Source organism: Athene cunicularia (genome assembly GCF_003259725.1).
Source record: "Athene cunicularia isolate RWA chromosome Z unlocalized genomic scaffold, athCun1 chrZ_part2, whole genome shotgun sequence".
Classification (NCBI taxonomy): Eukaryota; Metazoa; Chordata; class Aves; order Strigiformes; family Strigidae; genus Athene; species Athene cunicularia.
The window spans coordinates 17,528,495-17,556,305 of NW_020799143.1; the positions used below are offsets into that span (position 1 = coordinate 17,528,495).

At 37.1% G+C, this 27,811-nt stretch overlaps 1 protein-coding gene across 1 annotated transcript in view; it reads left to right on the forward strand.

The window, feature by feature from the left end:
- The window catches only part of SMC5 (structural maintenance of chromosomes 5), a 49,432-nt gene that overhangs the window by 10,521 nt on the left and 11,100 nt on the right, over nt 1-27,811 (forward strand). The window contains exons 7-17 of the mRNA XM_026866159.1: nt 2,778-2,939; nt 7,491-7,562; nt 8,456-8,711; nt 10,294-10,448; nt 12,112-12,225; nt 13,348-13,442; nt 13,660-13,792; nt 15,788-15,961; nt 16,109-16,278; nt 20,705-20,828; nt 23,710-23,832. Coding sequence (XP_026721960.1) covers nt 2,778-2,939; nt 7,491-7,562; nt 8,456-8,711; nt 10,294-10,448; nt 12,112-12,225; nt 13,348-13,442; nt 13,660-13,792; nt 15,788-15,961; nt 16,109-16,278; nt 20,705-20,828; nt 23,710-23,832 — 1,578 coding nt within the window. The remainder of the gene's footprint in view (nt 1-2,777; nt 2,940-7,490; nt 7,563-8,455; nt 8,712-10,293; nt 10,449-12,111; nt 12,226-13,347; nt 13,443-13,659; nt 13,793-15,787; nt 15,962-16,108; nt 16,279-20,704; nt 20,829-23,709; nt 23,833-27,811) is intronic.

The following is a 27,811-nucleotide window of genomic DNA, read 5'->3' on the forward strand; positions in this document are numbered from 1 at the left end:
TAGTGTGTACCAGATTGTTAAACAGAGTCTACAGTTGAAACTAAGGGTCATCAACGTAATTGTTTTACTAGGTAGAAGGTATTTGACCTGTAGGCTTCAACAAAATTCCATTCACATTACATTGTTATCTTCACTGTACAAGATTGTTGCTATTTTGTGCTTTGTCAAATCCTTCTGATAGACCTCTTGGTATTCTATATTGCAACATCAAGCTCTCTCTAAAAGAAGAAACACATTCTCTTACAAGGTCATATTTCTTTGTCATCTGACCTAGCACTATTATTCCTAAGAATAAATGTTTTTGATATCTTAAAATTGGGCTCACCAAAGTTGAGAGTAGTACAGGAGTTTATTCTTCCTTCTGTGGATCTCCCTCTCTCCCACCATCCCCAAAAGGTAGGCTTCTACTTGTAGACCAAACATACCAGCTGTTTAGAATTGCCTTTGTAACAAAACAATATAACTAGAAGACCCTCCAAATCAGTCAGGAGGCAGATGTATGAACACTGAGTATGTTATGTAATGGAGAAGACATTGATGAAAACAGATCAGTTGAAATAAGATGTTAGATTGTCTCTTGATCCTAGTGGAAAAGAGGAAGTTTAGTGATGAACTTGTTTTACTGTTTGACCACTGTAGAACTGCATTTTTATTCTGAAAACTCCACTGCTCTTCACCTGAGAAACACTTTTGTAGTCAAGTGTTTTTTCTAGTTAGTGCCAGCCACTTCTGTATGTGGAGAATTCTACACCATTTTTATATGTGACTATATCTTAATAGGCTTTTGAGCATCTGCTTTAAATTCCATAGAATGGACCCTAGGAGTACAGCCTTAAAGAATTGAACTCAGGGATTTAGGGGACATTTTATGTTCTTGTGTGTAACTTAATGGAACTTCCATGAGTTTGTTGTCATCTACAGTCAGTGAGCACATTTAAGGAGCTACAGGGTTTTTTTTGACATGGATAGCTGTTGGGTTTTTTGGGTTTTTTTTGGTAGTGTCTTAAAGAACAGAAGTTTCTAACCCCTCCAAGCTTAAGGTAGTATGGTATACCATAAAGTATACTGTTTTAAGGTAGTATATCAGCAGAAGGTGCTGTTCTCCTGCTATAAATGCCATGAAAACACATAATTCTGAAATTGTGTTTTGACCAAACCAAGTCCATTGTTCTCTTCCCCTTCTTCCAGTCACAGTCTAGAAAAGCTCTATTATGTAGTTTAGGTGCAAATGCCTTTTAGAAGGACTGCAGTCCTTTTGGAAGTTCTGCAGATCTTTAGCTAGGTGCATAATTACAGGCATCAAGGTTATTTGTTTAAAGGTTACCAAAATAGAGTTCTAGTGAAGGACAGGTTTTCTTAAAGTGTTAAAGGGATTTGCTGTATAAAAACCATGTCATGACAATTTCTAGGAAAACTTGACTCTACTTTGTATCTGAAGAAGTTGTAATTAATATGTTTGTGTGTTTGCTTTAACCTTGAAATACAATACCTTATTTAGAGCAGAGCTAAATTTTAAGCTTATTCTATCAGCTAAGTAGAAGTATTTACCTCTCTAACTTTGTAATGGTGGCTACTGATAGTACTTCACATGGAATTACAGCAGGTTTCTTCAAATACCTTTTGGCTTTATGAGGAAGATACCGTGAAGAAATAATCTGGATTTAGTAGCCTAAGTTGATTTATTTGTGATTGTGTGTGTTTATGAGTGAAGTAATTAAATAACTAACTAGGAAAAAGTGGTATAGTTAGCTGTTACAGATAGATCTTGCAGGCTATCTTTATTTTTTTTAATGCTCCAAAAATTAGAGTAATCCAGGCATATGCTCTAAACCAGGGGCTTTCCTTAGTGCCTGCCAAATCCAATGGCTTTCCTTTCCTCTACGCTTCCATGTACATGTATCTACTCTTCCTCCCTCTGGCCCTCTATTTTTGCTGCTGAACCCTTAAAGATCATTGAACATCATCTTTTTTTGTTGTTGTTGTTGTTGTTTGGTGTTGGTTGGTTTGTTTGTTCTGGGTGGATTTTGGTTGGGTTTTGTTTTGGTGTTTTGGGGCTTTTTTGTTTTTTTTTTCTCCAGAGAGTGTAACAAAAAAAATTCACTAGTAATGACTCCTTTAGCCTAAACTACTTTCTCCCCAAAATTCCCACCTTCTTGAAGAGAAGGTTCTTGGTCACCACAGTGCTTACCACCTATTTCTTCTCAGGAATGCATCTCCAGTTAAACTCCCTAGATATGTGGTGTATGGTGGTTTTGTTTATTTTGAAAAGTTCTGTTCTCTCTCACTGCTTCACTTCCAGTGAACTATGTCTATTACTGGCTCAGATCTGTCCAGCTCCTTCCTTTTCTTTCTCCTGAAGTTTTCTGTAGTTATTAGCTCTTTAGCTTGAGGACTTGTGCCTAAGTAGTGCTCAAACTATGGACAGAAGGGGCTAAAGAATTACTTTTTCTACACTGATCCCAGATTGACTTAGAGGCAAGTTCATTGCAGGCAAGTTAATTGCAGAGAAATTGGTCATTTCTTCTGTTACTTGAATTGCATATTATTTAAGAACCATTAAATGTGTGGGTTTGTTTACTGGGGAATGAATGGTCCCTACATCTACTAGACATGGTGACTAGTAACAGGATGATTACTTAAGTAATTGTTCTAATACTAGCTTCTGAGTAAGATTTTTCTTCCTAAAACTCATTTACAATTAAATAAAATGTTGGAGCAGTGTAGAATACTGGAATAGAAGACAAAAGTCTAATTATTTTACTTTCAACCCCTCCAAGGAATACGAAACTGTTCGTCAGCAGCATGAGGAAGTGAAAAAAAGAAGAGACCAAGCCAAGGAAGAACTGAAGAATCTGAAAGGAATGCAGTCCCCAATGACAAAAAAAATCCAAGAAACTGAAGAATATTTTAAGAGTCTGAATATGAAAATCAAACATAAGGTAGGTATTTTAAGTTCTCAGCTTATGTAATATGTCAGGTGTTCGGTGTTAAGCTTTGTAAAGTGTAAAGCAATAACCTCTTTCTTTCTAGAGTGACATAATGATGTGTTTCAGAAGAAAATTTCTGAAATACTCATGGCCTTGGTGCTCTGCCTTCTCATGTCTGTTTTCATTAAGCAGTAAAACTCAAGAAATACGTTTCTCAGTAAAACTTCAGTACCACTTCTGAAAGTCTACACTCTTGGTATTATAAGACCATGCAAATTTGTAATTCTCTTCATGGAACCTTCAAAATCTTGGATATAATGTTACAGTATCCCTAAATTAGATACTTCTATTGAATTAGTTGCCTGTTTTCATCTGTTCTGTAGTTTGGATTTGTGGATGCTCTGTTTATCTTCTTAAAACGTAGCCAGTTTGGGTGTTAATTTAAGCTAAATTACAACTTTTCTGGCCTGAAAGCATTCCTCTGATATTTAACCTAATTCCATAAGTAGGATATAATTTTTTGTTATCGTCCATCAGTTGTGGTTACTTTTATGCATAAGAGAATTTAATGGTAAAGCTACCTAAGTCTTACAGTTTACTGTACAGTTTACTGGTTTTTGAGTAGCTGCTCTCTCTGGGGATATTGAAAATTACTGTTTCTTATGAAAAACAGGAAAATAATTCTCTGCAGGATTTTAACTATCATATACTATTCAGGCTGCAGAATAGTACTGTATGCATAGGCTGCACAGATTTTAATGGATAACCAAAATTAAATGATAACATGAGACTATTTTCTGCAGTGTAGTTCTGTTTGAAGGCAACTGAACAGATGAAAGGACTTTGTGTGGAGACATGTGGAGGCCTGCTGTCATGAAGTATCTTGTAGAATCAGGGTCTGAAACTTCAGTGGCATTTAAAGCACTGTGAGCTAATACATTGTTCATGCGCTTTCTTTAGAGAAACCAAGAAAACACACTCTCCCACCAAAAAACTACCAACAAAACCAAAGTACCAAATCCTAAAACAAACCAGAAAGACCAGATAAAAAAAAACCCATAGATTGTTGTTCACACAATGTCTGGTTGTGTTGTGATGTAGACTGTACCAGGCAATACTACTTACCCAAGTACATTAGTAGCAGTAGTAGTAATGAGAAAGCTCTTTGCTAAATGTATGCTTTGTAGTTTGTGCTCCACTGTACTGCAAGTTTATTATACTGTGATTCAAAATACTTAAATGTTTAAAAATGTTGCAGTTTTATTGAAGGGGACTTTTTTGTACGTGGTTGGAGTTTTGTTTATTATATGGGGTTTTGTTGTTATTAAAGAGTAAGTGTACTACTTTAGAGGAAAGTTAACAGCTGGAAGCTTGAAATTAATCTTCATATTGCAGTAAGGGCCTTCATGCTTCTGAAGTGCTAAGCTTTGTTTTTACTGCTTGGTATTATCCTGTTAGTTTTCACTCATCTTTCATTTTAATTAATGTTACACTAAAATATTTTTTCAAACAAGAAAGAATTCTACTGAACCACTGCTACCACGATTCTTAGATATATTGGACTATATTCATATAAAAGTTATCCTCTGTTGATATGAGTTATACTCTTTATGAGAACCTAGGACAAAATAGTGAGCATTTTAGTTTTAACTTGCTGGGAGCATGCTCAGCATAGGCTATTTACTACAGAGCTGTGAAAGAAGAATTGGGGGAAGGTAATAGCTGATTGACGTATACTCTTAAATGAACATATTTATCTGCTCAAGCTAAACTTGTGGAGTAAGGCTTTTACATTCTAAATGTTCACAAGGCTAATTATATGCCAAAGTGATGTTTAATTTGAGCTCAGAGAGTGAATTGGGTGCATTTTGTTCTGCAGTACTCCAAAAGGCAAAAAGGTGGGAAGAAGGAAAGATGCTACTTTTGAAATAAATAGTTTACAGAAGACTGACTGAGATATTCTAATATTGCTTTCCAGTGATTATTTGCCATTATTTTTATTATAATGTATAGGTGATACTTTGTTGTATGTAATATTATAAGATGACATTTCCAAAGCTGAGTTTTGTTCTGATGTTAAATTTTATATCTGAGTCTAATTTGAATGAGTATTAAATCTTGAAGATGCCCCCATAGAGTCCATTATGACGGAAAAAGGCTTAAGGGAATATATTATATACCTGGTTATGACATGAACAATTTTTATGACATCAGGCAAGTTAACAAGATGTTAGAGGTGTATTGCTACTTTTTGAACTTTTGTGAAAGTAGCTCTTTTTTGAGTACTGAAATTAGTTTCTCTCCCATATACCTTCTTAGCTGGGCTGTGAAAATGAAGTTCTTTTAAAGGAGAATCAGTGCTGCTTGCACTGTCAGGAGATAGTTTTGACTTAAGGCAAAAACCTCAATGCTTTCAAGTACCTTACCTTAAAATTACTTAAATTGCTCTTTCTTCATTAGTTCTTCACTTTTTTGTAGATACTGCTTGAATTTATTGTAACAATTTTATCTTTGTAGAGGCAAGCATTTGGTGGGCATTTCACAGGTAATTATGCTGTAAGCCATCAGGAATTGATTAATGAACGATTTTATTAAAAAGGAAGTGTAACTATTTTTGGCCCAAAAGTGTGGGTTTTTTCCAAGCTAAATTTCCGTTTGGCATTAGGGGAAGGCAGTTCAGCATTTTAAATTCTCTCCATTTCAGGGACATTGACCTATAGTGAACATAGTTGTCCTCAGGCCCTTTGGTCCATACTTATATCTGTTATCAAATAACTGTAATCCTGACTGCTACTTGAGATCTTGCTCTTGGTTTGAGGATTATCTTGAGAGCAGAGACAATCGCCTCCTCATTGTATTTTGTTTGCACTTTGTTGGCAAAAAGCCAGGCATGGTGCTACAGGTTCTGTGTGGAAGGATTGAAAATAAAGGAGGAGCTAAATTTGGGAAGAAATTAATGCATCAAGACACTGCATGAATATTTTCTCTTGTGTCTGTTAATACACTTTTAAGAATTTGCCTATACTAAGAATTCCTAGTAAAATTTTGTTCTTTGGGTGTGTAGGAAGTGTAGATTCTGAGAGAAAGAAATCAGTCCATTTTGTAGGAAGAGGTTGATAAAATTGTGAGAGAGAAGCCTAGATTTTTTTCTGTTAGTGTCTTCAGAGGCATTTGAACAGAGTGGACCATTCAGTGCAATTTTTTAGCAATATTTGACAGTATAATGTGGTGTGTTGTGGTTGTGTATGTGTGGAAATTTATGAAAGCCATAAAGACAATTACAGTTGTTAATCTGCTCTGTAAGAGAGGTGTATATATAAATATATGTTAACTGAAAGTATAATAATAATTGCAAAATGTAATTCCAGTTCTCTACTAGTGTCCTGATTTTGAGAACTTTCAGAATTGTTTTGTCAATATTTTGCATTAGTTTCCTGGGAGAGAACTTCCTCCTCAGAGTGCCTGCCAGAGGTCTTTGGAGAGTGCATCACAGAATCAGTAATGCATAGCAGTCAGCTTTAAGATCAAGATATATTGTTCCATGTTGCCGTCAATCAGCTGTGCAATCAGCTGTGGAGTCAGGTTCTTAATCTTCTGTGCATATTTCAGGTTGTGAGAGAGAAGAGATTCTGTATAGTTTTATTTTCTCAGTTCTTGATGCATTTTAGCACTTTCAGTGTGACTTGGTTTGTAAAAAGACGTTTCTTCCAGCAAGACTGTTGTGTTTGTTTCTGTGCTTGCTCTGGAATTTACTTACAGTCTTTCCATCCTTTTGCAGTGTTCCAGTATTCTGCTTGCACTCTTCTCAGTCTTAAGGGTTCAGAGAAGAAGGAATTAAGTTTGTAGAGAAACATAGTATGCTTCCATTGTGTTCAGGATTCAGCTGTACAAGTGCCTGGGCAACCTGACCTAGTAAGATCTTTGAACAAGGATTGGACTGGGCAATGCCCAGAAGTCCCTTGTGATTTACATTATTATACAACTCTATAGAAGCTGAGAAGGATAGAGAAATAGTAGAGGCAAGGGTGTTCCTATACATGGGCCAACAAGTTGTCAGGCTCAGCTGTGTAGGATATAGCTTGGGCACAGTGCACTTCAGAGGTGGGATGGCGTTGACAAATTCTGTTTTGGCTGCCCTGTGCCTAGAAACTTATGCCCTTCTGAGTGTTAAATATAAGCTTTCCTTGTGGTAAAATTGGTTTGGAAAAAGAGTCAAGAACGTTGCAGAAGTGCAGGCATCTCAATGTAACATTTTTATTGAAATCAAGGGGTGGAGTTATATTAATTTCAGATTAGATTAGGAGACTTTCCCTATCTGTCATGCCTGAATTTGCAGATCTGTAGCTGAAGGGTTGTGAATAGTTTATATGTCATTATTTGGTTCTTACATGTTACAGATACAAGAAAGAATAATAAGAAACTGTCAAGTACAACTTTTTAAGTAATAAAATGCGGAATAAATGTTTAGTTATGCATATACAGAATGTTCTTGAAAATACAACTTCTTTTTACAAATATAACTGAGTTTATGGCTACCTAATTTAAATATCTTACTGTACACAGGCTGATGAAATCAAAGACATTTCTCAAAAATGTAAACAGAAGCAAGATGCTTTGGAGATGAAAGATAAACAAGTAAGAAACTTGTTATTTATGACTTGGTGTTTCTTTGCTGATGTATTAGTTCAGTACTATCTATAGCATATGCTGCATTCAGGTGGAATGCTACTTAAATTATGCAGTAAAACACAGATACAGGGTTTTTTTGTCTGCTCTTTTGTTAGTGGAGAGGGAAGCCTCTGAAGAGGCAGCAAGTGATTGTACACCACTCTCCAGTACACAGTGAATCTTTAAAACGGTTATTAATCAGACAGGTATTACTAAGGGACAGGTGCATCCTATATAAAATGGTTACCTTGATGCAACAAACTTAGGAATAAACAGCGTGTGTATATATACTATATATTACAGGTTTTCCTTGAAAAGCTACAGCCTATATGGTACAGTAATGCACTCAGCATTAAACATGCACTCAAATATTCTGTGTGAGAGGCTAGGGTTATTACTTCTGTTAAATGTGTATGCTCAGCATTTTTTAAAAAGAAAATACAAAGAGATGTTGTAGAACAGTTACAGGATTTCATCTAAACACTTGGTCAAGAAATGTATAAATTAAATGTATGAGGGTGCAGTCAGTTGTGCTATAGGTTTTGTTCAATCTTAGACTAACTTTCAGATGTGTTAAGGAAGATCTTGAGCTTTAAGCTTCAGCTTTTGTAAAAATAAAGGAACTTCAAAATTTGATTTAAAGTCTTGATTGTATTTTTGCTTAAATGTTCCTAAATCTTAACTAAATCTTGTCAGTTCTTCCACAGTCATAGGTCTGTTGGAACAATGACAAGACTCTTTAACAGTTTCAGTGAATGGTAACATTAGCATTTCATGTCAGTTGCACACATATCCTACTTGTTTGTCATAGGTTTTGTATACTAAACTCCTTTAATGTTAGAAATGCTCAACATTTTCAGATTGAAGAAATTAATCAAGCTTTGAAATTGAAAAAAGATGAAGAAATGGACAGACAGAGGAAAATCCACAACACTCACGAGATTATAAAGGACTGGAAGAAAGAGCTCAGTGCAATGGCAGTCTCTGTGGATCTTCAGCCACAAACTGATGCTATTAATAATGAGCTGAAAAAATTACAAGACAAAAGGGCAAATATTCATAGTGGTATCAGTGACCTAACAGCAGGGAAAATGAACCAAGAGAGGGAAAAGCAAAGTAAGTTATTTGTGGTTTTGTTTGTTGATTTGGGCTTTTTATGACTGCTCATACAGAATCTATTTGTTGTCCTGCTGTAGTGAAATAATTTGAGATGTTTACCTCAAGCCTCATAGTTGTATCTTACATGTATAGCAGTCATCTGTTATCAGTTTTATTAAAAGTAACAGAAGCCACTTTCAAAATAGAACAACAAGATCCAAAAGTGGCAATTGACCCTAAAACTATTGTTCAAAAAAATTATTTTGCTCTTATCTCTGGGTAAGGAGACTGCTTTGCCAGTTTAATTTTTTTCTGTTATTAAATGAAGGTATGTACTGTTAGCAGAATACAAAAAAACCAAACCTGAAGCAAAAGCAGTTTGCTTTGAAGATGCAGTGTTTAAAATTACTTCTTTGGCAACATATTAGCTACTGAGGCTGCTCTTGTCCTTTCTAAATGAACTTGAGCCTAACCTTGATTACAGTAAGTTCCTTTACACTAGCCCAGGATTTACAATTAGTTCTTTCAAATAAACAAAATTCTAAAATTATAGTTTCATAGGTAGCAGGTGTTGTATATGTTCCTCAGTGAGTGTAGTACACTTGCAAGTGCCTGTCTGTCTTAATTTGTCATAGAATCCAAGAAGAAACTGAGGTATAGAGAGACCAAGTGACCTAGGGAAGGTGACACTATATATTTTACCTTGAGAAGCACAGAAAGTATTTGATCTCTGTTTCTCCTGAATAGAAAATGCTTTTGCATACAATATAGTCACACAGTTTGTTTTCTGCAACCATGCAGTAACACTCAGAGTTGCTAGTCCCACTACCTCTTTCCTCTTGGGTCATTTTTGATTTTAAATGCAGAGGTAGAAGTTACGAAAATATATATTTAGAACTAAATTCCGGTGTCTTTACTGCACTACCACATTTTGTTATCCTTTGAGTAGGTGTCTGAGTTGACAGATGCAGGATGCAGGAGCAACCACAAAACCATGGATGAGATGCGAAGAGTAAATTAGTAAATTTATGCTTACTACCTCATGACCCAGGGGATCGCTGCAACAGCACCTGCACAGAGGCATGTAAGCAGGAACACAGGCACCATGGAGCTAGGTACTTGCTAGCCAGAAAGAGAAGAAAAAGTATCTCAAACCTGCTGCTTTTGCCTGTATTTATCAGTGGTTTTCTCAGACATAGTTTTCCACTGTGCTTTGATCTTTCCAGTAGCAGGGCAGGAATCTCAAGGCAGTTTTATAAGGTGCCTCTGACTGTGTTACGTAAACACAGTTGTTCTAGATGTCAAACACACAAAGCTGAACAATTACTATGATATGTTTTTGACACCCCAGCTATAGGTCACTTGAGCATATTTACAATCCTCACAAGTCTTCCATTGTATTTCCACATTGTCTTAATTTTATTTTACATTTTGAGCTTTAATAGTTTCAGAATAGGCAGCATCTTGATTGTGGAAACTCAGTTCTTATCATCTCCTAACAATCTTACTGCTGGAATAGCATAGTCAATAAATATTGGTAAATGCTAGTTATAATGTGGACTTGCTGTGCACTCTGTTTAAGAAACTGCTTTAAATTCAGGAATAACTGACCGCCTTGAACAACTTAATAATATAATGAATATGAAGGAAGACAATCTTAAGGCAAGATTTGAAGATACACACTCTGCTCTTATGTGGCTAAGACAGAACAAAGACAAGTTTAAAAAAGAAGTTTGTGAACCCATAATGCTTGAGGTAAGAAAATTTACTTGCGTATCACTCTAACCAGTTAATATTTAGTTTATTTATGCCTTGCAAAACTTCAAGAATGACTTTAAGACTTTAAAGACACATCTTGAAATGAGCTGCCAGTTACAGACAGGATGTACTAGTATTGTGAACTACATGTAATTTTAATTCCATAAGCAATGTAGTAATATTTAACATTGAATAAGATGAGGTGGTTCCTTCCCCTTTCCTCCTCAGGGAACAGCCTATTGCAAATTTCCTCCAAGATCCATTCAGTTACTTAGACTTAAGTAGTTCTTAATGGCTGCTTAAAAAAGCAGTGGCAGTTACAATTGAATACCTCCCCTTGTAGCTCAACCTGCTCATCAACTGTTACATGTCATTGTGATCCCCAGGTGTATTTGTGGTTGGCTTTGCACAGCTAGCTACACACACACAAATACTTAATCTATCCCTGTTTTGTTTTGTATATTGGTTTGACGGACACTGTACTAGCTAGGAATAGCAGGGCTGAATTTTCAGAGACCATTGGTTTTCTGGTGCATTCCTTCACTATAATCCCAGCCTCTTGCAGTATGTTCTCCATGTAATGTGAAGAGGATGAAGAACTCCAGTCTACCTCTCCTGTTCCTTTTCAGAATTACAAGCTTATTTTAATGTAATGGTACAATTTAAATCAGTTGAATGTTGAATATTTGTATACTAATTCTTACGCTTTGTGCATGGTCTAGAACTGTTCAAAATTGCTTTTGTTTGATTATAAAATACCAAGTATTTCCTGTTATTACCAGAGCTTCCAATTCTTCCTGGAAGACCATATCAAGTTAATTTTACAAATTCCTTTAAAATATGCCTTTGTTAAGGCCTTATTAACCTCTCTAACATTCATTAATGTCTGATTTTTTTTTTTTTTTTTTTTATCTAAATTCTAGCTTTAAAATTACTGGTAAGTGTACCCAACCTTTGGCTAACTTGAGATTATTAAATGATGTAGTTCTGTGTAATTTTGCCTTTGGATGTCATGTACAGTGACATAATGTCTAATTACTAGTGAGAGTTACTGAAGAGTTCTAACATTAACATTTCATTCAAGTACAAAAAGCGTCATTGATCTTAAACATGGGTTTTAAATTTTTTTAAAAAAAATTCTAAGAATTCAATCAATCTGTGAATCTCTGTCTTTCGAGGGCTTCACAATTCTGTATTTGGTGGTGTTCACTGTGTCCAAATCAAAGGGAACTCTTATGAATAATTTGTGGAGTGTGGCATTTTGTGGTTTTGATTCCTTTGGTTAACTGCTTCTAAACAGTGATATACCTTTAGTACTGAAGCAAAGCCACTAGACATGAGATGGTGGTGGTTTCAATTGTTAAGTTAGGATGGAGCAGAAGTGGGGGATGTGGTGTGGTGGAGATGGTGATAGCTCCATGAATGCTGGGAAAAGATATGGATGGCTAAAAACTAAACACAATGACATGTGAGTTACTGTAGGTTTCTTCCCAAGGGAATTAGTTGCAAAATGACAGGGAATATGTCTTTAAAGACATTTAAACTTGTCTTTGTTTTCATTACATGTATGCTTGGATATCATGTGGCTGCTTAAAATGTTTTGGGGGAGGTGTTAAGTCGAGTTGTATTAAATGACTTTCTCATTACCTTTCACTATCAGATCAATATGAAAGACAGTAGACATGCTAAGTATGTTGAAAATCACGTATCGTCCAATGACATGAGGGCTTTCGTTTTTGAGAGTCAAGAAGATATGGAAATGTTTCTTATGCAGGCAAGTAGGCACCAATGTTAAAATTGATCTAAGTACTGATGTAGGAGCCCTAAACTTTGGAGTCTACCAAGTAAGTCTGTATTTATTAAGTTTTGATTGGCAAGATCGGTGCAATTGGTAATATAAGGTATTCAAAGGTTTTTCTTGCGTGTTTTTCTGGAGTAAGATATTCTTTTTATTTTTAAAGCCTAGACCAACTGGAGGGATGCAGGAATATTTTTCCGAGAAATGTTTCGTGTTCCTTGGCAAGGCAGTAATCACTAAGGAGAAGAAACTGTGTATAAGAAAATGACAAGAACATGAAGCTACAAATTTAGTACTGTGTTTTTCCAATGCCTCCTGACTAAAGAGGCGAGAGGACATCTTTTGTTAGAAGACAATGGTCCAAGCAGAAATCAGGCTTATACTTTCTTAATACTGCTGTTTCCTGGAGCGATAAGGAGGTTGTTTGCTTTGAGAGCCAGACAGATGGTGCAGGAGAAAAAAGCCACAAGATATGGCAATAACTGTCATGCTTCCCACTACTGTCCACGGAGTAGTGTGATTAATGAGAAGCTGTCCTGCAATGTTTGAAGACCTATCTGCCCTTCACAGAAGCTAGTCATTTTCATATATGTGAACAGGAGTGGTGATATCTGAGGTTCTGAGGGCTTGTCTTGTCTCCATGGTTGTGAAACCTAGTGCAAAGCTGCTTTAACCAGCTAAACGGATGTTTCATTTGTATCCTCAATCTTTTCTGTCCTGTTAGGATCAGACTTTTCAGAGCCTCTCTAGCCAGTGGTCTGCCATTATCTGTGCAAAATGGCCATAAAGCCTGGAAGAGGGGCTTTCCTTATTACATCCAGCTTGGCTATTTCAATTGAGCACCTAGCTCTGGATTTCTTTGATTGCTTTGTTTTCTCTAATGCATGGTATTTAAACGGATAGACATTAACTGAACCTGACTTTTAGAGAACTGAGTCATGCCTGAGCCAGAGTGGATATTTGTGTGTTCTTCCAGAGGTTGTCAGTGTAAAATAATTCAAATTCTGTGAATCAAGAACAAATACTTGATTTTTATGTAGTGAATTTTTCTGTTTTGGGTTTTTTTTTACTAAATAATCTAATGTAATCTATATTTAGATGCGTGATCATCAGAAACTAAGAGTGAATGCTGTATGCTCGCCTGCTGAATCATGTGCTAAAAGCTTACCTTCGAGACCTATTGAAGAATTACAGTATGTATCAGATTATGTCAGTGGGAAATGGTTTTAAATACAGTATTTTGATGTTGTTGCTATATGTTAGAATTTTCTATTCAAATCAAGTTTTCCCCAATTCAATTCTGGCTTAGCAGGAGTGCTTTCTGACCTTTCAGTAACTTGAGCTTGCTTATCAGCAAAATTCTGTTTCTCATGCATGGTTGTTTTTTTTTTTTTTTTACTCCTTTTTCAGCCAATATGGATTTTTCTCATATTTACGAGAGTTATTTGATGCTCCTCGTCTTGTGATGAGTTATCTTTGCTCCCAGTACCATGTTCATGATGTCCCTGTGGGAACAGAGAAGACCAGAAACATGATTGAAAGGGTGAGATGTCCTGCATAGCACAAACACACCTGTGATCTAGAGTTTTATTTCAGAAATTCTTTGGCAAGTTAATGTGGAGAAAACAAAAAATTGCTTTAGCCTTTTATTTGGCCTTTAGAACTGAGAACATTGTACACAAACATATTGCAAGATGTTTTAACAAATCCAGTCAATCTAATGCAGTACTTCACAGAAGTTAAATATATCTTTCACCTGCATACTGTTTCAGGTCAGTTTTATGAAGTTGTTTTATAATAACTGTTACTTCAGGTGCCTAAGATATTCTGGGCAAAATTTTAATCAACAGTTAACAATACATGACAATGTTGACCTGTCGTGTTTAAAGCAACAATTAGAAGCTGCTATTTTTTAAAAAAATATGTTAAGGTGTTCGGTTTCGGGCAAATACAGTTGTATAGCTTCAATCAGAATTGATGTGGTAAATCATATATAAACCTTTTGGATTCTTAGAAATAGACTAAGAGCTCCCACTAGGAATAATCTCCCTACCTTAGTCTTTCATGGGTTCTTGCAAGCTAAGCATTGCTGGCTTTTAATGGCTAACACACCTGACAGTTTTCAGTTTAAATCTTTATTCACTCTTCTGTCTTTGGTGGACATCTGTTGTCTGTCTTGTACAAGAGAATGAACTCTTCTTTGGTTTCAAAAGACTGCTTTGGTCTCTCTGAAAAGAAGAGTTGCTTTTTTTAAAAACTGGGGGAACAGGCTCTGCAAATAGAGAGCAGTTCCTGTTTTATTGGGGTAGCTGTTGCTCCTTCCTGTCTTATGTTTCTGAGGCTCTAAGGATGAGAGATTTCTAAGAGGAAAGTAAAAGTGGAAGGAGTCCTAGATGAAAAGCTCTTAATTTTTTTTCTGAGCATTTTTGACTTTTAAACTGCAATTCTTCCATTACTCCATGTTTATCACCTGATGAAGCAGATTAACTATATAATAGATCTTTGAGTTACATTTTGTAAACCAGTCGTTACTACGCCTTAGATACTCCATCCTTTCCAGAGGTCTGTAGGAAGCAAGTGAAAAAATCCCTGATCTAGGGGCAAAGATGAGCCACTATTCTGAATGTGTTACACATGACACTTTCTCAGTTCAGTCGTATAAATTATTTTTTTTTTTACTATTTTTGATTGAAAAATGCGTTGTTTGCAACATTTTGTTTCACACATGCCAGAGAAAGTTTAAAGGGAGAACTGATTCATAGAGCTGAGCATGTGGAAAAACCACTAAGATGGAAATGTGATCAACCACAGTCTGAGCTATAAAGCAACATAAGCCTGTTTTCAGTGTCCAGGAACCAAATCTACATAATATTGCTGTGTATATAAACTGAAAAAATCTTTAGTCAAATTTACATTGTTCTCTGGAGACTTATATCTGTTCCTGCTTTACTGTACACTTTATATCCTTTTGAAGTACTGTACTACCTTGTGTTATGGTAAATCTTTGGTTATTTATAATATTTTTTTTGACATGAGTCATTTAAAAATAGTAACGCTAGTATTTTTATACGTCTTTTTTTCCATACAGATACATTTACTTCACTAAAGTTCATGCATTACACCTCATCTTTATGGTTTCATCTATTAATTTCTTAAATGTGTTTTGGCTCTCTGGTACACAGGCTACATTTGTATATTATGCATCTACAGCAGTACAATCCTTGTTCATGGTGCAGTACAAATATTAACAGGTTTTTCCAGTGTCTAGCTGTAATATAGGAATAATCAGAACCTCTTTAATTGCTTATGTTAACATACTCTGACAGTATCTTAATAGTTCTTTGCTCACTGGTCTGAATTACAAGTATAGCAGTGCATTAAAGTTAGCATCATCTGTTTGCAAAGGCTTGTTAACAAGTCAGAGTCTTGCATAAGCTGAAGGTCTTTACTGTGGATTTTACCTTGTTTATTCTTTGTTCTGAAAAGCATTGCCTTAAGTGACACTTTTGTCAGATTAATATTGGTGTGTGTTTTTTAGGTCATAAAAGAAACCAAGCTTAAGCAAATGTACACAGCAGAGGAAAAATACATTATTAAAGTATCTGCTTATACAAACCTAACCCTCTCTATTAACACATCCCTGAGGGAGGCAGAGTTTCTCACAGGTTCGGTGGATATAGATGAAAGAAGACGATTGGAAAACCAACAAAAGGTAGGAATTTATTAGGAATTTATTTCTGAGCTGTGTATGATGTGAACTACTACCCTCTTTATTTTGCAATAGGCATAACCTACTTGTATGTGTTAGTATGGTATGTTTGTAGTGAGAACGCTAATGGTGTGTGTTCTTTTATTTCAGGACATCAATAACAAGTTAAAGTCGTTGGATATGCGTTTGTCTACACTGTCTGAGAGACGGAAACATCTGGAACAGAGAGACAATGAGCTCAGACAACAGAAGAAAGAGCTTTTAGATAGAGGAAACAGGAGGACACAGTTGCAATCAAAAATCAGTGCCAAGTATGATAGGTAGGAAACAAGCCATATTATCTTTGAAACATGAGCAGTTTTAGTCACAAAGGTATTTTGGCTTCCTCTTAATTCGGTGTGTACTTACTTACAAAGTAAATAGCTGAGCATCTGATACAGGTGATGATAAGACAAAGAACTTGTTTAGAAATGGAGTTTAAGACTGTGTTTAATCAACCATGTAACAATGTTCCAGGTGGTTTCTGGTAATAAAATAATAGGATTCCAGTGAGAAATCATTACACACATTTACCCAAATATTACCATAGTCTTCTGTCTTGGTAGCACATATTACTGTAACGTATGTAAACGGTGCTAAGCATGTCAGGGATCAAGTCAGACCCTGATTGTTCACAGTATTTGTCTTAACATATTTTCTGGTTCTGTGGGCATCTACAATTAGTTCTTTTGTTACTGCTTTGTCATACAGGACAACCTGCATGGTGTTTCACTTAAACTCACACTCCCAGAAGGCAGTGTAGACAAGATTGCCCCAGGCTTCACTCCCTCCACTTCTGTGACACAGTTCTGGCAAACCTTGTACCCTCAAATACTCCTCAATGTTCTTATGCTGCACTGCTTTTCATTTTCTGAAAGTTAGTGCTGGTGCTTGTGTGCACACCTCTTGTACTACTTGTGGTGCATGGAATGGCGGTGAGGCGGGGGGGGGGACACCTGAATAAGAGAAAAATAGGGCTGTAAGGATATGAGTGGGACCAGAATCAACTGCTGTATAGACACAAGGTCCAGGTTACTGTGAAAGAAACAGCTTTAAGCAGTGTGATTGTGAGCTTAGCCTCAAAGCCAAATATTGCTCTCAGGTTTCTTATTAGAGATACATGTATTGTCATGGTGCTTTACTAGAGTATAGAATATGGTTTGAAGGCAGGAGGTAGACCCTTTACCTAAACAAATATTGATTAAATCCTTTCCTTTAAAAGAGATAATTGCACTCTAATTTTGAATAGAGCTAAGAATCCTCACACAAACAAGACTGTTAGAAATTTTCTGGTATAATGTGGATGTCCTTCTATAGCAATAGAAATTATTTAAATAATCCCTGCAGTGAGTATCACTATTTTCAAATCTTCATGTTTCTGATTGGTAATATCTTAATAAATCTGGATAAAATTTTGAAAGTAATGTACAATGGCAGAATCACTTAGATTGAAAGGGACTTTATGTAGTCATGTTCTCAAAGCAAGGTCAACACTGAATACAGACCAGGTTTTCAGGGCCGCATCTCACTGAATCTTGAAAGTCTTCATGGACATTTCATGATCTGTTTGGACATCCTCTTCCACTGCTTGACTGTCCTTATGGGGAAAAATGTTCTACTGACATCCAGCCAGGATCTTGTTTGTTTCAACTTATGTCCACTGTATGTCATCCTTCCACCGTGCACCACTTGATTCCATCCTGTCAGTGGCTTCCTTTTTGGAAGGATAGTGGGGGGGTTGCTGTTAGGTGCCCCAAAGCTGTCTCTTGTCCAGGGTAAACAAGCTGAGCACCCTCATCCTGTCTTTGCAGGGCCTGTACTGTATGTAGCCTCTGACCTGTTCTGGTTTGTTGATGTTTGGGGCAGGAGCAAAATGCTGTTGATGATTGGTGTTGAGTCACTGGGTGCAGTGCTGAACAGAGAGGAAAAAACACTCTCCTCTTGCCTGTGCTTCCATTCATACAGCCAGGGATCCTGCAGAACCTTGTTGCTGGTAGGGCCCACTGTTGACTTGTGCTCAGCATATTGTCCACCAGTACCTCAAGTCCTTCCTTGCAGAGCTTTTCTGCAGCCAGTCTGCCCTGAGCGTGTATCAGTGCCAGACCCACTTTCTTGCCAGGAGCAGGACTCAGCATTTGTCCATGCTGAATCTCACAAGCCTTCTGTTGCCCTCTTCCTCCAGCCTCAGCAGAGCCCCACTGAATGACTTACCTATTGCTTCCCAAAGTTTAGTGTCATCTGAAAGCTTGACGGGAGTGCCCTCTGTCTGCTCCTCTGTATCACTGGCAGGACAGGACAGGTCCCAGGACTAATCCTGTGGTACCCCACTTGATACTGGTCTCCAGGCAGAATACAACAGACTAACCATGACCCTCTGAGCCTGACCATCCAACCACTTCTTTTTGCTTATCCAGGCTTCTTGAGTACAGCAATATTGTGGGAGACAACATTGAAAAAGCTAGGGGAAGGGGTCTGGATCCAGCAGCCTGAGAGGAGGGTTGGAGCTAATGCTGCTTAATCTGCCTTGATGCAACCACTAGTGAGGCTGAACCTGTCTTCCCAGTAGACCCATTCACACAGAGCACATCTAAACAGCATATATGTATGTATTTACGCACAGCCAGCCACACAGCACAGATAGACATCCAGAGCAACAGGGCAAACACAGCACCAGTGGCCTCATCATGTTCCTACTCCGAGCATGACAGGGCTGCCCTAGTGAGACTTATGCAGACATACGGGCACTGTGGATCCCGTCAGCAGCTGGGTCCAGACACTCTTGAGTCTGCACAGTAGCTGTGCTTAGACCAGTCTCCTCAGTTGTTGGTACCTGGGCATGCAAACCTCTTGAGGCTGCAGCCTTGCTCCAGTTGTCTGTACACATGCAGAACTGTCTGGCACCTCCTGATTTCCCAGTAGCTAATTCTGTGGGTTTGTCCTTAGAGAAACACAGGCATACAGATGTGAAGAGGTAGCCATGACTCCTCTAGTCCCCAGCATCCAGTACCCCTGTCATCTTAGCCTTAAATGCCAACTGGTGTCACCCCTAGAGACATCAGACCTCATGGTCTCTGGCAGCCAGGCTGGACTCCCCTGGTCCTTCCAGTAGCTGTCTCTTCCTGTGCTTGCACCGTTATTGACACACTCCCTTGGTTCCCAGACCACTCACCTACTTGCCAGCTAGTCTGGCTTGGTCTTTGCTAGGGATCAAACAGACACTTGCACACCTGCACTTGTACAAGGTGCTGGTCCCATGGACACACAGGCTTCTTGACCTGTGGTCCCACCAGTGGCTGTCATGTAAGTACTCACTCTGGTCTCTCCAGTTGCTGGCACCACAGACCTCCTCCTCTGACATGTGATCTGGCTATAATTGCTTGTACTTAGATTCCCATACACACACAAGTGCTGAATAGAGTCTCTCACCCAGGAAAGTAGTGAAAAATGGAATTCATAAGAAGAGGGTGTGCCAGTTAGGTATGGCTAGATAAGTGTGTTGTCCAGCCAACTATGTACATGTAACTGTCCCTTTTATCCTCATATCCCTCTGTTTTCCCACACTTGTTTCTCTCCAAGTCAACTAGATCCCTCCCTTTCTCCACATTTGGTTTCTCCAATGAATAACCAATAGTAAGTCCTGTACAGTTTCAACATGTTTCTCTGTGCATCCCATAACATCTTCTATACCCTCAGAAAACAACCTCCCTCAGTCCAGAGGGTACTGTGGTGTTGACTTACCTTGTTCGGTTTCACACCTGGATGCTGGTGCTGAGGTTGTCCTTGGACAGGGTGTCCCTTCCTCTGAGTCCTTAATTTGGGTTCCTGCCTGCTAGGGTGCCCTTTTCTCATCTGGGCTTGTGGAGATGGACACTTCATGGACTGATGACTTCTGTGATGGACTGGATGTATCCAGAATAGGGTATTATTTGGGCTTCCTCCACCTGCTACTGTCTTGTCTTTTTGGGTGTGTGGGTGAACTTTTATCAGATAACCTCTAACAGAAAGCCTTACTAAAAGTGAGGTAAATGGCAACCGCTTTATCTCCTGTCATCCAGTCATTTCACAGTTGGGTTTATCATGTATGATGTATACTTGATGATTCTTCCTGATCACCTTCTTTCTTATGCCTCTAGAATTGTTTTCTGAGGGGACCTGCCCCATAGTTTTCCCAGGTATCAAAGTATGAATGATTGGTTTTTAGTTTGCAGCTCACTAAGCATCATGATTACTTCATATAAAGTTATTCATAGTTTTGTGGTTTTGAGGTTTAAAATGTGTGAAAATTCTGGTTTTCTGTGGTAAGTTGAAGACACGAATTTTTTTGCAAGTATATATGGCGATAATTAAGCAGACCTCCTGAACTTTCCTATGTGGTATTGTTGCAAGGAGCTAGCAGCAGAAATAAAATGTCATACTTATGCTGATTTTTTTTTTAAATCTGAAACTTAGAAAAGTAAAAGTGTGTAGTTGCTGAGTGATGCCCATAGAAGCCAAAATTAGATTTTCTTTAATTACAATTTTTTTGTCTTTTTAATTTCTTAGGTTGAGCATGCATAGATTGGGAATGCCTCTAATGTGTTTGGAATATTTAGGTATACAAACTCCTATTCTTGCTAACTGTTGGTTCATCATCAAAATGAAAAATCTTTGTATTTTTGTACAATCTGTTTTTAATCGGGATTGATTAAATATTGATTCCTCACATAGTTTAAAACAGCTGGAACAAGATGCTATCAACCTAGAGAAAGAATCTCAACAGGCAGATGCGAAGATCAAAGAAATAAATACCCAGAAAGCAAAACTTGTAACTGAATTAATGCATCTCATAAAGGTATGTATTTTTAACTTGGTAGGTGTTCCACTATTATGAAAAGTCCAGTTCTTGTAACTTAAGTCAATATGCAGAATTTAGATTTGTTACTGTAAATGTTTATGAACTAACTTGCTTCAAGATAAACATCTTTGGAAGCTTTTATGAATTTGAACTTGTTCATCTATTACTGATTCAATTTGTAGATTGCTTGTATTGATTTATTGAGACTCTCAGTCACCTGAAGTCTCACAATCCGTGGTCTCATTCAGTAAAGACTAGGAATGAGCTGCTGTAACCATTTCGGCCTGTGCATTTTCAGAATACTGCATAAGCCTGTGAACTGTTCCTTCCACTCTAGTTCATAATCTCCTTAGTTTTGTTTTTATTGGAAAAAAAAAAGTGTAGTCTTGAAAAATTGACCTGAAACTCTAAGGATCTATGATTGCAGAAGAGAGCTAAGATGTGAAAAGTATTCAGGTCTCAGGCTCCAGTGTCATGGGGTTTTCTTTAACTCAGAAAGAAGAAACCAGTTTGAAATTAATTGGTTTAGCTTAGCCTGTAAGCTCTAATAATGGGAGCTGCCACAAAGTGAATTTTTTTTTTTTTTTATTTAAACGACCAAGGATCAAGAAACAGTTACCTTCAGTTCCAAGGGAATCTACTTGTGCTTTTGCACTCAGCAAGAAGTGGTACCATTCTTGCAGCTTTGAGCATATATGTTGTTCCTTTGTTGTGCCTTCCTAACACTGAAATGTGTTCTTGCTTACCCCTGTAAAGAGTTATTACCTTTGAAGTGAGGCTGATCTCAATATATTTGAGTTGTTAGTATTTATATAATAAAGAAAGAAAAAATTACTTCAAATGGGTGGGCTGTTTTTGTTTGCTGATAGATACGGGCTGCAACAATTGGAGTGTTTCAGAGATCACCTTTGGGTCAGCTGGCTAAGGTAATTTTGAAAATTCCAAACCATGGTAGAAGACACCTGCCATGTTAAAAGGGTTTCTTAGGCTGTAGGTTACTTTACAGAACTTGCAGAATTTATGCAGGTAATAACAGTAATTTAGAACAGGAATTTCTAGAACATGCTTTTGATTTTTGTATTTGATGCCCATTTCCCAGTACATAAACTGTCTAAGTGTGTTGCTGTTGTAAAGTGCAGCTGAAGTTGTTTACTGGCTGCTCTATGATCTGACAGAAGGAGTGTCTTAATTTTTTTCATCCAGTAGAGTAAAGTGGATTTGGCATATACTGTATATTTCTCAGTGTACCAGGGTGTAAGGGGAAGATGGGTGGTATTTGCCTGAAATAGTTATTGATTACAAAAGCTTAATTTTCACCCTTTGTTTAGGAAATATATGCTAGTATGTACTGAAAAGAGAAAATGGACTCATACAAGAAAGATGTTTCATTACAGATTTTATCAAAGTTGTTGAAATACATACATTTCTGGTCATCCTCAAGCCAATCTTCGTAAATGGTCCCAAGGTTATGGGAGTCTTTGTACTTTTTTCAGTTGGTTTTGTAGTTATAATAGCTGTAGGCTATTAAAGTGATAAAAACTAAGGTACTCATGTTTTGGGCATAGTCACTTCTGCCACAGAAGGAAGTGTAAAACATGCATGGGGTTTCTGTATATTTGTGTGGTGGCAGTATGATCTGTTTTAAGAGTTCTGGGGCTGATATGGAACAATCAACTAGAGTTGACAGGCTCATGTATCTTTACACCAATACACAAGGCAGAGTGTACCTGGCACTTATTAATACATGTCAGTACTCTACAACCAATTGGCAGAAATAGCCTTGTTCTACTGTTTCATATTCGGGCACTGCTTTTGCATGTAGTTGTCTTCGTGCTGTTGCTTTTGAACAACCTTGACTTTTTCCATTTTTCATCTCCTTTCTTTACAACTTTTTTTTTTTTTCAGTTGACTTGCCTGATAATTGTTTTCAAACTGTTTAAGTGGATTGGAAACAAACTTATACCTATGTCCTAGTTCACACTAGAAACTTTGTGTTGATATGACAAATAGTAAATATCTCAGACCTTGGCTCGCTATTGTGGTCAGAAGCTAACACTCAAACTTCATCCTGCAGTTCCCTTAGGTCTACAGTTGGAAGCTTGTCCTCCCTTTCATTAAGAGAGAGGATTCCTTTGTATTTATATGACAATTTAAAAAAAAAAAAAAAAAGATGGTGTTCTCAGTGCCTTGTCATTCAAGATCTGAAGCTACCCTTCACACAATCAAGTTTATATTGCTCATTTTTAAGCCTCTGGACAATTTCCAAGTCTGACTTGTTTAAAGAAGCAATAATTTTTAGTGTCAGAGTTGTCAAATCAGGTTCTGGGGATCACTAAAGTCAGTTTTGGAACTTCTAAAATAGAGCCTCCTTCTGTTGTCATATGCTTCTCTTGTCATATGCTGTTTCAGTTAAGACATGAGTCACTGTACATTCGGTCAGTCATCTTGCATTCTCAGTGAGAGAGGCACATATGTCTTTATTTTTTGACCTTTTTCCATCTCAGTGACTTATGAAGTCTACCAAAATCCACCTGTTGGATTCTGTCTCTGAGAATGGCTTTGTCTTTTCTCAGTTTCACAGGTGAGTATAGGGTGTAGGGAAAAAGCATGTCCCTTTTTTTTGGTGTAAAATAGTTTGGTTGCAAGTGATAGGTATGTGCTTACAGATTAAAAGTATGTGGGAACTATACATCTTGAAGAGCTTGCGTCACCAATCAGTCACCTTTATTTTTTTCATTGAATTTGACTGCAGTGTTAAAGAACTGAATACAGAGTGTGATCATATGCTGGGACTGAAAAATTGACAGTTTCTAAAGTCTGATAGTGATCATATGAGTCTGCTGTGGAAACAAATTATATTTATTGTTTTTCTATATAGAATTGCATATCACTGAACATCCTCAAAGTAGATTTGGTTCTTCAGAATGCTACAGAGGCTGCTGAGAAGAACAGACTAGAATCAGACTATAAAGAAGCAAGTATACAGCTAAGAGCTGCAGAGGTAACCATTTCTGTGAATACTGGGATATTTGGTGTGAAAACATCTGTGGAAGTCTTTATGGTGTAGGAAAGTATGCTTCTGTGTTTTTGTTTAGAAATGAGTATTAGTACTGCTAAATATTTAGCCTTGATTTCTGTAGTTTGACTTCAGTCTCTTCATTTAAAGCTCAGTAGCAGCTTTGCCTTCCTCAGTCAGGAAACCTAAGCTTCTGTGAAAATGTGCTGAACAGTCGTCATGTCCTGGATCTTTTTGTTATAATGAATAGTGTGTGTAAAGAGGCTAGCTGTTACGTGGAAGTATTATTTTTCTTCTGTCACAGATAAGTAGCCCCAACCCATATGGGAGATGTAAGCTCAAGATGAACCAGAAAGTATGTATTGGAGTGGAGCAGAGCTGTTTTACTTTTCTTTCATATTTTATATTCTCATACTGTAAATACATTTTTTGGAGGACAGGAAGGAGAGTAAACAGTCGTTCTATTGATCATATTAGGAAGCTGTGCTGTGTTCAAGTAAAAAGACAGTCTCTGAGGAATTAGTTCCACAGTCAAGTATTCTTTTCTAAGAGCAAAGGATGCTGTCATCTCTCATGGATTGGTGCATAGAGATCAGGTTTTGTATTTGTGTAGCACAGTATTTCAGTGTACTAGAGAATAAATTGTCAAAGTACAAGACGGCAAGTTTTTTGGTTGTCTTTCAAGAGTCAGGTTAACTATAACTTACTACTAATTCAATTTTATTTAAAAGATTAAAAAATGGAATAATTGCTGTTAAATTTGAAAGCAGTTCAGAAGGTAAGTGATAGTTATTTTGGATGGATATGCAGTTCCAAAAAGCATGAAAAGTATTTGGTCTGTATTTAGAAAACCACTTGAGGTTATAGGTATCATCACTTGTAGGAAAGTTAGGAAGTGGAGAACTTCCTAAAAGGAGCAAAAAATAACTTGAAGACAGAGACAAGTACAGCATATTAATTGGAAAATCACTGTTGCATCAGTTCTGTCATGTGATGCAGCTGTTATTCAGACTTTTATCAAAATCCAGTGTAAATAACTTCATTGCTGGAGCATGGTAAGGAGTGAAAATACATTACAGAGCTGTGAACCTCATGTGTGTAGTCACTGGGAAATTTATTTAATGTTTTTAGTTCTCTGTCCCCATGTTCTCCAACATTTAGATAGTAGCTTGGGCTGATGGACAAGTAGATGTCTGGTCAGATCAGTAAACAGGATGGGTAAGGTAAAAGTGTTCTGGTAATTCCTGGTGAAATAAGGATTGCCTCCTTCCCTAGTGAAGAGGTATTTGAGTCAGCTGAAGTCCCATTAATTGTCATTACTAGGTTACATTCAACCACATAAGTAGAGGAAGTCATATCAGAGCTTCTGTTTTGGATGGTTGGTTCTAGGAACATTAAAATAGAAAAAAAGCCCCCAAATCAGTAATCTCAGTGATTAGAATTTTGGGAAGTTTAACTTCTCTGGAGGAAAACTCTTCTGAGTGTTCAATTACATCATAAGCTTTCATGTATGTGGAAGTCCAAAGCCACAGTTCCCCATATACTGTATGTTGATTGAGTCTTTTTGAATTAAATCTTTAGCCCCGTCCCTTTTTTTTTTTGTGAATATATTTGTTGTACATTCTGTGGTTTATTCGCTGCCTGAAGCGATACACTTTCTTGGAAAACCTCAGTATTTCTTAACTTCATCTCAAATTAAGTGTTATTTGTAATAATAGGTTTAAATTGGCCCTTCTCTCCAACTTCTTGGTGGCTTTGGCTGTGATAATTTTTTTTCTACAGCACTACTGCGTTATGGTAGTCTTGCTCCCCTAAGTGTTGTGATGTCACCCTCATGGGCAGCTTTGGAAGTTGTGCAAACAGTTGCTTTATGTTCTTATAAAATAAATGAATCTGCAAAAAGGAGGAAGCCAAACAGAAATAGAAACAAATGTGTTGTATAAAATCTGAGTATTGGAGCCTAAACTTTACAATTATGGGACCATTACTTCCCTATTTAATCATCAGACATTTTTGTAGGTCATGTGCCGGTCATGATGCATTCACTGAAATTGGAATGGTGGGTATCAGCCAAAGAAGCTGTGAAACTTTGTTAATACTTAGAGCTTACTCATAGTCTTTATCTCTCCAAGCAATCTTGAGTCTTTGTAATACCTGAGTATCTGATTTAAGATTTGAAGCAAGTACAAATCCCACTTAGTATATCTAAAAAAAGATCACATATGTTCCTTTTGTGACATCTTCACGCTGGGATACTGCAGAGAGAGCAGCATGTTTGTTGCTTTGTGGCAGGGTTTTTTTTAACTACTTAGGTGGAAAGGCCAAAAAAGTACATGTTTTTGAACAAGTCAAGTTAGAAGCAACAGATTTCTGGGGTTTGTATTTTGTCACTGCAGTTCAAGTGGGAACCTCAGTGTTATTTTAACAACTCTTAGTATTGAATTTAATTAATGACCCTAGGAAGCTAATCTGTGTTTGGTGACCCATACTGAACATTAGGGAGAATTGTTAGCCCCATCTGCTCTTAGATAATTGGCACAGTTGCCTGCATGTTTATCATGGTTGTTTGAAAGAGTCTTGCTAATTGTCTTACTTTGATAGCTTGTTAATTTTCAGGTTCATTTGGTGTAAATTTGTTTAAATAATTGCTATTAATACTTAGTATGTACATTGCAGCATTTGCTCCTTAAGCCAGGTTTTAAGAAAATGAAGATTCTGGTTTTCTATGTATAAATTCCCAAACTTCAGATAATTAAATACTGTCACCATGCATGTGTTTAAACACAAATTAATGAGAAAACATTGGCTACTGGTAACTATATTTTCTTTAACCAGCTTCTTATTTTGCACAAAACCAGTTGCATTACTGATGAGCACAATAGAATACAGATTGCTTGTGCATATAGAATATTGTTTCTGCTGTTTGGTAGCTGCCTTTCAGGAAGCTGTAATCACAGCCCCACACTAGTACAGAATTTTCTGAAGTACCTGAATAAAGGTATCTTTCCAGGCCAGTTCTTATGCTGTTGGCTCAAACAAATGTAAAGCTCTAGGCTATGATTTTCATTGTAGCACCTCTATGCAAGATGGTACTTCTTTCTACTTAGTTACTTTTTTATCTAGATGGTTTTATTGAGGCGCCTTCAGGAAATCAACAGGAACCTTAATATTGCCATGCACTTTTGAATATATAGGAGGGAGAAGGAATCAAAACTTGGGTATTTTTATTTATTTATATTTACCTAATTGCCATGACAATGAACTGACAAAGCTGAATCAAAATTGAGACTTGTTGAACTGTCAATGCATTTATGCATGTCAGTATATGCTTCACAACCACATCAAATGTCTGTTGATTTCCAGCCTCCCTGTTGAATGCTGAGGTTTTCCTCTGCCCGAACATGTATTTTCATTTTTGCGCCCTGAAGAATTATACTTGCCTTAGGCTTGGGTCAGATTCAATGTTTAATCTATTTCAGATTTTCAGTGCCTAGAGATAAAATTGAAATCTTGTTTCATGCAACTCTGCAGGGTTTCAAATGGGAATTTTTTGTACAATTGAGAGATAAGATTCCCCATTTCAGATGATTCAGAACTGGCTTTAGCTCTGGAAATGGTCAAAACACATAAGTATAAAATTGGTGTTTCTTGTATAAAAAAATATGTATGTGTTGCTTTTCACTGGATCCTTTGTCTCTATTATCATGAGGTCAGGCACATTTCAGATGAAGCCACGTGGCTTTTCAATATCTGGGATCCAAAATGTAGTCCAATTTTATTTTAGAAGTTTCTAAAATATTCTCTAAAATTGTTTATTGAATGGAATATGCAGATGTGTAATGGAATATAAGTCGTAGTGTACAGTTTTATTTGTGCTAATGACATAAAATCTTGGTTGTAACCAGAAGGAGGGCCATCTTCCACTTATTGGTGTTCTATCTGTATAGCTTAATGCCAATCCTTT